The sequence below is a fragment of the Spea bombifrons genome, chromosome 7 (assembly GCF_027358695.1).
Source record: "Spea bombifrons isolate aSpeBom1 chromosome 7, aSpeBom1.2.pri, whole genome shotgun sequence".
In the NCBI taxonomy this organism is placed as follows: Eukaryota; Metazoa; Chordata; class Amphibia; order Anura; family Pelobatidae; genus Spea; species Spea bombifrons.
The window spans coordinates 30,658,962-30,670,087 of NC_071093.1; the positions used below are offsets into that span (position 1 = coordinate 30,658,962).

At 36.6% G+C, this 11,126-nt stretch overlaps 1 protein-coding gene across 1 annotated transcript in view; it reads left to right on the forward strand.

Moving 5' to 3' along the window:
- The window catches only part of PIKFYVE (phosphoinositide kinase, FYVE-type zinc finger containing), a 58,089-nt gene extending 48,833 nt beyond the window's left edge, over positions 1–9,256 (forward strand). The window contains exons 39-42 of the mRNA XM_053471681.1: positions 2,887–3,015; positions 3,551–3,812; positions 6,785–6,859; positions 8,269–9,256. Coding sequence (XP_053327656.1) covers positions 2,887–3,015; positions 3,551–3,812; positions 6,785–6,859; positions 8,269–8,384 — 582 coding nt within the window. The 3' untranslated portion in view covers positions 8,385–9,256. The remainder of the gene's footprint in view (positions 1–2,886; positions 3,016–3,550; positions 3,813–6,784; positions 6,860–8,268) is intronic.
- The last annotated feature ends 1,870 nt before the right edge of the window (positions 9,257–11,126 follow it).

Consider the following 11,126-nt stretch of genomic DNA (forward strand, 5'->3'; position numbering starts at 1 on the left):
GTCTTAATGTGTAGCAAGCGTATGGCTGCGGTTTAAATTCTACCTTTTAAGTTTAATGTTCTATATTCATTTATGTTATATATTTTGACAGTGCCCTGTGTAGGACACACTCATGTATCCTATTTAATATGCCATCTATTCAATAAAATGTGAGTTGTGAATAAGTTGAGATGAAACATGTCATCTAGGGTGACCACTTTTTATTTTCTGCCATTCAGGGACATACTATGAAGCAGATGAAATTACATACACAGGCGTATATTTTATATATACACTGATTCACATATATACACAATCACATACACATAAAATACATCTTATATTACAACATATCTCACAGTGATTCACATATACTAATATATATTATTTGGAAGCCATACGTTATTACATGTAATCTACATATAGCATTACAGAGAATTAACTCCTTTATTACCAGGCATTACACACACACACAGTCACACAAACAGACAAACACAGTCACATACACACATACCTGGTGCTGGTTAGCAGCTTACACTGAGCTTGGTGTGAAGTGGAAACTTCAGGAGAAGCTTCCAAACTCTCAGGCAATCAAGGGAGTTGAGATGTCTCTGCTGGTTGGCCTCATTCACTCCGGACAATGCAGGCATGCTTGGGACCTGAGACTTAAAGTCCCATTGCAGGACTGTTCAGGCAATCTGGGACATGTGGTTACCCTAATGTCATCCATAACTATGCAATATGAAGTCATTTTATCCTACAAATAAGTCCAAACTATTGAAGCGCAACCTGTTTTCAGATGAGCAAGTCTTGCCATTTTGTTGTACATATTTCAAGAGAAACTTGCCGGAGCTGGCCCTCCATACTGTATAGATAATTCACTGAGTTCTATAATGAATTCTGTAGTTGTTTATTGAATAAATCCCTGGTATTAAAAATAGCAAGGGTAGTAAATAACATGCTCCAAAGAGATTTTTTGTTCTGAGCAAGACTTGGAATACTTCTAGCTTAACAGGCAACCCACATGCTGTTGCGCATAGCGATAGTGGTGTTGGCATGGCTGTGACCTTGCAGGCATGTGTCCAAGCTTCCAGAATACTAAATATATATGCATGGAGAAAAATAAAGCAAGGTAGAAGTATCGAGCTAGTCCTTTTATAAAGTTTTTGTCATGAATACCTGCTGTGATTGGGACTAGAATAGAGATAACATGTTTTTGCACTGGATTACAATTTTGCACGTTTTGGACCCACAATATGGGCATGTGCATTTCAAGGTGGCGCATGAAAAAAGAATAATTTCTGCATTGCGCTTCATTTTTTTTTTTAACCGTAGATTGCACTATATATTAAAACTTAAAAAGACTAAAGCAGTTAGAAGAGGCAAATTCGTGCTCCGTATATTGCAATCATGACTCATTTGTTAAGGATGCCAGAGTTGCATTATTACATATGTTTTATTAAACAATACATTTTACTTGCCTCTGCTTCTACATTTTTATTTAATGCTTTGTAAAGATATATTTCAAGGAAGCTAGATATTTTGCCCACACCACTGGAATAACATTATGCTCATGGTGTACATAAAATTAATAAAATCCATCCGAAGGCTACAAAAAAAAATGATACTGAACAAAAAAGAATGCATTAATCCTTATATCACACTTAATGAAGAACAGTATTTAACTTCACCAGAGTTGACTTAAGTTGCTTTGCTAAAATAAAACTAAGTTATTTGAGGAAGAGTGCAGTTTTCTACTGTGTTGGCCTGAATACAAGTTTTTGTTATGCCGGTGAAAAACTAAACTATGTAGCTAAATATGGAATTTAATATTTGCGATGTGAAGGCCAGCAAACTTTTATAGGAACTATGCTCAGCTTGATAGTCTGGTTTTGAGAGCCAGCAGACCACAAGCTGCCACTTCGAAAACAGCTATTAAGTGTTAAAGGGCAAGTTAAGAAAAAATATTTTTCCGATGAGCACAGAACACAGCGTCGTATCCGGTAATGTAGATAAGCGTTGAAGAAAACTTGGTTCTATTTTATTTTGGTCCAATAAACTTTTTTATCTGCAGGACTACCATTGTTCTTAGTAATGTGATGTTTTGGGTGACTTCCCCCTGCTTAAACTCCACACTAAGCTGATTCTTTATGGCAATGCCAATTAATTTTGTGCCTTTAGACTTATTAGTATTAGTTCACACGGTTTCCTTAGCCCCATCTACTAGACTGACTCCTTGCCTTGTGGTAAACAATAGAATGGCTCAGTGAGAATACCAGGTTAGATGATTGATGGGCAGACTACTGCAGACCTAACCACCAGTGATGGTCCAATATTTACGATTGGCGAAAGAGTAAAATAGAGGAGCTGAGAGCAATTCCAGATGTAGTGCCACAATAAATTCTGTAATTTTTATTTTCTCTTGTCCTTGGTGTATGTTGTAGATGAGGGGCTGCCCTGGTGGGCCTTTACTGCTTTTCCCAGACTATTTACAATTACAGATGTGTCCTTTTGCTAGCAGGAATTGCATCTACCTGCAACTTTAATGTTGTCAATGGTGCTAAGAAAAAAAAAATGCTTAAATGGTTTGCCCTGACATTTTGTATTTTATTAGTGGGTTTATAAATAGTGTATTTATTCAGTGCATGCCTTCCTAATTATTAGATATGACCAAAAGTTTTTTTTTAAAAAGCTGGCTTATCTTTTTCAGATGTTTGGAGTATAAAAAAACAAACAAAAACAAAACAAAATCTATGGTCTTCAAAGATTTATTGTACTTTTGGGAACACTTTGTGATTTTCAGAATTATATTAGTGGCTGCTTTTGTTTAGCTTGTTACACGGCAGTCTTTTGTTTAAATCGCGTTGGTCACGCATTGATTTAGTTTCTGCTTCGTTAAATCTATAGAGACCCACGGCTTTGGCAAAGATTCTGGGAGTGTATCGAATTGGTTATAAGAATTCTCAGAACAACACAGAGAAGAAGCTGGATCTCTTGGTCATGGAAAACCTTTTTTATGGCAGAAAGATGGCTCAGGTGAGAAAAATGGAGGCTTACGTTTTAACCCTTCCCATGCAGAATAATGGGGTCAAAATGCACTTAGCTGCTGTTCCAGAGTAAACTGTTTTGGAAGCCAGAATACTGGTGAATTTGCATAGGTTGGGAATTTTATTTCTACTTAAATTGAAGGAATGCATCAGTGTATAACAGAAATGTCAAGTGTCCATTCAAGCAGCGCAATACTTAGAATATGACGGGGGGTGCTGTCATCTAGACCCACATTGCTAACCATGTATCACATATGTAGTTGGCACTCTAAGCGTTATTCTACATATAGCTTGTGTTTTTTTTCCCGTTTGACTGTCAATGTAATTGGAATCTTTAATTTAAGCATTCACTTGGTGGTAGTTCAGATATATTTAATCTCTCCCTTCTCCTTGCAAACCTTACAAAAGTAACTTGAACTTTACCATCAGCAACTTTAAAAATTGTGGAGTATTAACTTCACTTTGGGGGGAAAAAATGTGATAAAAAATCCTGCTGTTTTTTTCCATTCATTTGGGTGTTGTAGGTTTTTGATCTGAAGGGCTCCCTCAGGAACCGTAATGTGAAAACGGATACTGGAAAGGAAAGCTGTGACGTGGTCTTGCTGGATGAGAACTTATTAAAGATGGTGCGGGATAACCCTTTGTACATCCGATCACATTGCAAATCTGTCCTTCGAGCATCTATACACAGCGACTCTCACTTTCTGTCCAGTCACCTCATCATCGACTACTCTTTGCTGGTGGGCCGTGATGACACCTCAGACGAACTGGTCGTTGGAATCATCGGTGAGCGTGTTTTTCCACTGTATTTTTAAACCTCTTGCCATTATTGTCTGTGGAGCACCAACAGGTTTTACAATTTGTTTATTTAAATAGTTCCAAAGATGTGGTGGATAATTACGAATTGCTGTCTGTAGATACATGGGATGTATTTCCAAGTAAGCTCCCAAAATATCCTAGAGCTCCACCTGCTCTAGTGAGTAGCACTTCTGCTGCTAAGTGTTAGAGCACTCGAAAGCAGGCACTAATGGTTGTTGCCATAGAAACTGTAAAAACCTGTGTGTAGAGTTTTTGTCATATTTTCTGTTGTAGTATGGAGGGTATTACCTTTATAGGTGGGGTAGAGTGGTATTCATAGTCAGTGGTTTTGCCGTGTTCTATATTTCCATAAAGTTTTCTTGATTGCACGCGGAGTAGCTCGTGTCTACCTAGTATTATCAGAACACAATTTACAGCTGGAAACTTTCATTTATCTGCACTTAAAAATGTTTGACCCTCATCCGCTTCCTCTGTGATCTGAATGAGGCATCTCTGCTACATGTTGTGATATTCTCATGCCTTCTACGTGGATACAGATTAACCAGAATCAGAATTACATGAAGCAAATACTTCAGAGAAAAGGATTAGTCAGGAGTCGCAAGAACTGATGAATATATGAATGAATTACTAAAGGCTGCCTTTCAGGCGATATTAATGAAACCGTTTTGTATTGGCTGGTAATTCCTCCGAGTTCTGGTTCATCTACGTTTTAATTTAGTTTGAGGGTGGTATATAAAGCCATACTTAATGGCACACGTAATGGAATTATTTTAAGATTGTGAAATAGATTCCCCGTAAGAAAATTTAAGAAATCTAATTTCCTCTTTTTTCCATGGGGTATGTTGGTTAAATGACTTTCTAACAAGGCAAAAGCAATTAGTTTCTGCGTGAATTTTCATACACAAATGCAGCTTCTATGCATTTTCACAATGGGTCCTATATAAGCAAGAGTTCTTTTCCAGACATTGATTTGAGATCCCTCTCATATTGCTGTCTCCTGAATGAGATGCTGTATACCATAATGGGTGATTGTAGGTTAAAAAATTTCATTTATACCTGCATCATTGATCTAGAAGACCAAAAAAAGCATTTAATTTCAAATTGCCCCTCAAAAAGGGAAATAACTCCTTCCTACCCTCAAAGTGACATCGGCAAGATTTAGTGAATCATGTAATTGGCCTTTTATTGAGCTTTGTATCCCAGTATGTTGTGCTTTTGTTACAACAGATCCAGGGCACTTTAAAGGTTTTCATTGAATTTCAAAACCCAACTCTTCTTTACTCTAAAGAGCCCTTTCTGATGGTACCAGAATGTTTGAAAACTCATTTTCTTCAGTATCAATGGATAGCCTCCATAGATGATACTTAGTTTCTCTCTCTGATTTTCCTTTCTACTGATCATATAATGATCATGGCTCCAAAAACCTGCATTCATCTGGATTGACCCACCTGGATACTCCTCTCCTCTGGCGCAGTTATGACGATCATGAGATTCAGCATTCAAACCATGATGGTGTAACTGCATTTGTGCATCTAAATTCTCATGAAGAGGTTTAACGTTTTTCTAAACCACATTTATTGCATTTCCCAAAATGAAGTCTTGTCTTCCGCTTGAATGCACCCCCCCCGACTTGCCCAATTACCATTTCAGAGAAATAACATCGAGTTCCGATTGTATTATGTGAAACAAATAGTTTCGCTGTTAGATGAAAGCTTTATGTGCGCAGGTTTATATTATTCTGGGATTAAACCATTTTTTTAAGAGTCCTTACAGAGAGAATAATGGTGTTACAGTGATACTCCAAAGCAATGTTGAGATTTGTGCATCTTTGAGATGCGAAAAGGATTTTTTCCTTCAAATTTTCTTATTTATATTCATAGCAGATTAATACGTTGAAGAAAAAAAACCTATCACTTTGGTGTGTTCATTATTTGGATTTTAATATACAGCTCTGATGAAAGCTATGTAGCCCTCTCCCCATGGAAATTAAGAAGAAATGCATCTGACTTGAATCCCAAATGATCAGAGTACCTGCTGACTGCGAGCTAACGATAACATTACAGCTTTACCCTAGTTTGTCTCTGTCAGGCCTGGAATGACCATCGTGTACAACCTGCAAACTAAAAATCCCTCTGTGACACACAAATCTATATACGTCTTACCTTTCCTTGATGCAACACGTTAAGCCGAGTGAGTGGCATGGACACGTTACAACTGAGGGCAATTCTGAACTTGGACCGAAGGGGAGTGGGCATGGTTTTTTATGTGTTTATGTATATGTGTGTATATTTTTAAATCAAAGAGTGCTAAGCCAAGGTTTTGAGATTTGTTTTTTCCCCATCCATACTGTGTGATCATGACTGCTTCATTGGTGGTTCACATCGTACGTTATAAATCTTGTTTTAGAAATGGTACAGAATTTCGCTGAACAGATGTATTGCAATAGAGGGAATGGAGGTAATTAGATGAGTCATGCCTTCCAGGAAAATAATGATGTCCAAGACTGATGAGTAACCAAGGCATTGATTCAGCATCTTAAATATATATTTTTATTGCTTTTGTTTTTATTTTAGTTGATTTGCAACTGAGTGATACAAATATATTTTTCTAAAACTCCACATTTTGCAGTTCCATACACTAAACAAACACACGTAGCTGTTCCCAGATTAAAATAAGATGTATGTATTCATTAAAACAATGGGGAAAGGTGTTTTAAGATATGCTGGATGATTCCTCATTAATTTGAGAACATAAATTTGAGATACCTTTCCCCATCTCTCCCCTGTTTATGTGATGACTGGTTCAGGGAAATGGAAGGAGGAGCAGGGAGAGAACATTAGAACAGGAGATTAATCACATAATGCTGGATTTGCCACTCTTAATCTTAACTGTTTTGATACATTATTTTAAAAGGTAACATTTTTAATGTCTATCAACAGATTACATTCGGACGTTCACATGGGACAAAAAGCTTGAAATGGTGGTAAAGTCAACTGGAATCTTAGGTGGTCAGGGTAAGGCAAATCTTTTTCATTGTGTTATTCTACTCATGCACCACCGTAATTGCTGACATTAGGGAGCACGTCCCTTCAAGTTTCACAGTACATGGTATGGTACTATGGCTACATTATGCATATTGATTTATTCGTAACATTTGGAGTCTGCAGATGAGGAGAACTTGTCAACCGTCCAACCTCATAATGCATTACAAAGGGCCCACCACACTGCTTAGAATGGTACTGTGCCTATATTATGCATATTGGTTTATTCATGATGCTTGGAGTCTGCGGATGAAGAGAACTTGTCAACCGTCCAACCTCATAATGCATCACGAAGGGCCCACCACAGTGTGCTTGCCTTGAAAGATGTGCTGAACTGACCCTTTAGCATGCATGATTAAGTCAATGCGATGGCAAGGAGCTGAAACATATATGCAAAAGTATTTATTTGGCTTGTTTACTGAAATCTGATATCTCTTGTTACTGAAAGAAAGTCAATAACACCTCGCTTAGTGTGTTTTCATATGATGGCCTATTCTATTATTCATTCAGGTATCTGTTTAATGAAGTCATTCAGGGTGCACCCTACCTAATCAACTTATTCTATCTACCATGGTTAGGAGAATTGGTTTAATAAAAGGTTAATTAGTGCATTGCAATAAAATGTTTTAAGCCATTTTAGTTTTGCCTGTGGTTATACCATGTAAATAAACATTATTATAAACATGGAACACAAAATAGTTTAACCCCTTTATGACCACAGGTTTTACTCCCCATAGCGACAGAACTTTTGTTTGCCAAATACAGGGTTTTCTCTTAATACCACTTTGTATCAACTTTCTGTAAAGTGATTTTTATGAATACTGTGCCAAAAACAGGAAAATAGGTTAGGTGCCAATGATTAAGTAAAATGATTTATCTTCAGCAACAACAAAATGTTCTCTTGCATACTGCATAATTTGGGGCAGGCCCTTTTCCATTCCAGCATTACTGTGTACCAGTGCAGGGCTGTCTTAGCAGCATTATAGGCCCCCGGGGCGAAGCAATGCACTGGTGCCCCTACACCCCCCAAAACAAAAAACGTGAATTACACATATATACATATACACATACAACTGCCCTTACAAATGCCTGCCCATACATACACCTATACTTCCCATACGTACGCCTGCACATACACGCATACACTGGGGCTTACACACGCCTGCCTATACACACACACATACACCTGATGAAAGTCGGCAATGATTGAAACGCCGACTTGACTTTGAATAAAGTAAAGTTGTTAACTTGAAGGACTGGAGTGCTGACCATCCTTTGAGAGTGATATAATATAATATATTATAATGCCTGAATCTATTTCTGCTACAGAATCTAATCTTTTTTAGCAGACATTGTTTCACTGACAGTGTATTTGTTTCTAGGAAAAATGCCAACTGTGGTGTCTCCTGAACTTTATCGAACTCGATTTTGTGAAGCAATGGACAAGTATTTCTTGATGGTTCCTGACCACTGGACAGGTCTTGGTGGGAACTGTTGAAGAGAGCTCTAAACTGTGTTTCCTCTCTTGGAAAGCTATGTTAGAAACCTTTTTATATCCATCCATCATTTGTCAAATAACTACACATTGTTTAGTTACAGATGTCAGAATTAGAAGGTTTCATTAAGGTTGTATAAACATTTTATCATACACATTGTAACAAATGGGGACTGCAAAGTTGACATGTGTATTGAAGGGGGGGCGTATATTGTACAGATAATTATTCCTAGGTATGCTTGTAAGCACAATGCTTTTTTTCCTGGAATAATGGATAAAAGGTAGTTATGTTTTGACTGCTATGCAGCCAGTATTCCAAATTCCCGTTGTGTTCTCAACTCTATGGAGTATGCCGTCTTCAAGATGTGTTTTTATCTTTTGCAGTTTAGTTTTTTGTTTTTTTATATGAATGCAGGTACATTTGCCATTATGCACTAATGTACTTACAGTTAACCTATTGTCAGAAGACCCTGTTATATGCACAGACAACCTCAAATAAGATAAGTTCAAATGATACCCTGCTTTTTAAACATCTGCACTCTTTTGCATATTGCATTCAGTGTCACGATAACCTTTTTGATGCTTAGGGTTCCCATTGGTTGCTGTGTTTATACTACAACTAGATACCAATTTCATGGATAATGTTGAGATAATCACCCTACACGGCAAAGGTAGTTTTAACAATACAAGCTAGTTACATGTGTTTTTAAGATCTTTGACATGAATGTCTGTAGGGTCCTATATTTTTGTAGGCTTTTGTTTTATCTTCATGTACATAGGTTCCACAAAAGCACTAAGCTACTGATGATATCCTTGTGAACAATGACGGTAAGAGAAGTGATTATGACATACCTGGAAACATGATAAACTAGAAAACAAAAGATAAAAAAATTGTACGCTTTTGAATTGCAGACGTGTTCATAGAACACCTTTTGTATTGATAGCATTGCATCAATATATCTAGAAATGAATAACACCCTGAGTTTTACTGTTTAAAGGAAGTACTTCACTCCAGATGCATATTACATTACACGTTCCCCCTGTAACAATTCTGTGCAACAGTAGAACACAAGCAACAAATCCTACAGAATTATTGCCTGTGAATACTATTAAACCAAATTCAGACAGTGTATGAAGGTTCTCATACTATGTTTGGTTGTTTTAGGGTCCAAGATGAATAGTCTATTGTATAACTAAAACATATGTTATCAGAGTATGGATTTGGTTGTCCAGCAGCTAGGAGAAGGGACCACTTTGGTACTGACAATAGACCTCAATAAGATCACACTTTTTGTTAATCACAAAAGACCACAATGGTCTTACCTAGTTAATAAAATGAAGTTTTAGATCTCTATATGGTGTGCTAAGTATTAAATGTGCAAAGTTTACTTCATGCCCTCGGATTGGAGTTGGCTTTTTGCCTCCAAGGCTCCAAGGACATGTAGTTTTGTAAATGGAGCTCTGGATATAAACCCATTGTACAAACATTACATAGAGGTGCTGTCACCCTAATATCCTCTATTTGCAGCATAAACACAATTGATAAATATGTGCTACTTTCCGTTATTAGCGCTGCAGTTCACTTTAGTTTATACTAAGGTTTTAAGGTTTTTATTCTTATATTGGGTGGGTTGTTTGCTAGCAGAAAGAAATGTGCATTTTTCATGTTCCCTGCAATATCATAATCCTATCATGTGTCTAGGAAGAAGTTGAATTTGTTTTATTATTTTATGATTGATGTAGAAAGCTTTTATTTTTGTTTAAATTCTTAGAGAAAATGTGTTATTTAGCGAAACCAGTTAAAATATTTGCACTTTTTTGGCAATTGGGTTACCATCATACCATGTACAAGGTAAATACATCAATTAAAGCTAGTTATTCTTTATACATATTTGATGTGTGACCTCTTAGCTTTGTGTTTTTATTGCAAAAAAAGTAGTTTTTACAGGCCATTGCAAAATAGAATAGTCATATTATTGAAGCCATCGTCTCTGTTGTAGATAGAGGAATAGTGCAACAAATGGCTTCATAATATAGAATAGAAATTCATTTACCTCAAATGTACAGCCCATTTGGGTACTTCTACAAGTATTAGTTGTAAGTTAATATTGAGCTGACAGTACCTGTCATATTTCATTGACAACTCTGATTATTTTGAACGTGAATGTTTAATTTTGGTTGCTGCTCATTATCTTAATTTATTGCCTGTGTCCTTGTAGAAATCAAGACTCTAGCGAGTCCAGAGATGGTAGGTAGCCTATGGCTAATGAAAGGTAACATTTGGTAGCTAATCTCCGTGGCATTAGAAAAGTGTGAAAATGATCCTCTGAATATCCTGATGTGGTGATGATGGGAGAGACGAGTGGTGGTGATTTACAGTAGCTCTTCGCTCATCATCTTTTAAACAAAATATAAAATATATAAATATAAAAGCCAGGATTTGCAATTTGCTTTTTAGAGGGAGATGAGTATTTGCAAATGCTTATCCACAAGTACTGTGAACCATCAGACCAAAAGTTTAGTCTGTATACTTGAACGTTAATACAATTTCCAAAGTCGCACAACAACAACTAGTATTCATTAAGAAAACCATTAAATTATGAATTAAAATTAATATCTTTCGTTGTTTTCACATTTATGTGGAGGGCTTCCACTTTGTCCACGTTTAAAATAAATAAATAAATAAAATAAAAAAATACACCACTTTCCACGCACACCTTGTGATATACGTTTACATGTAAATAC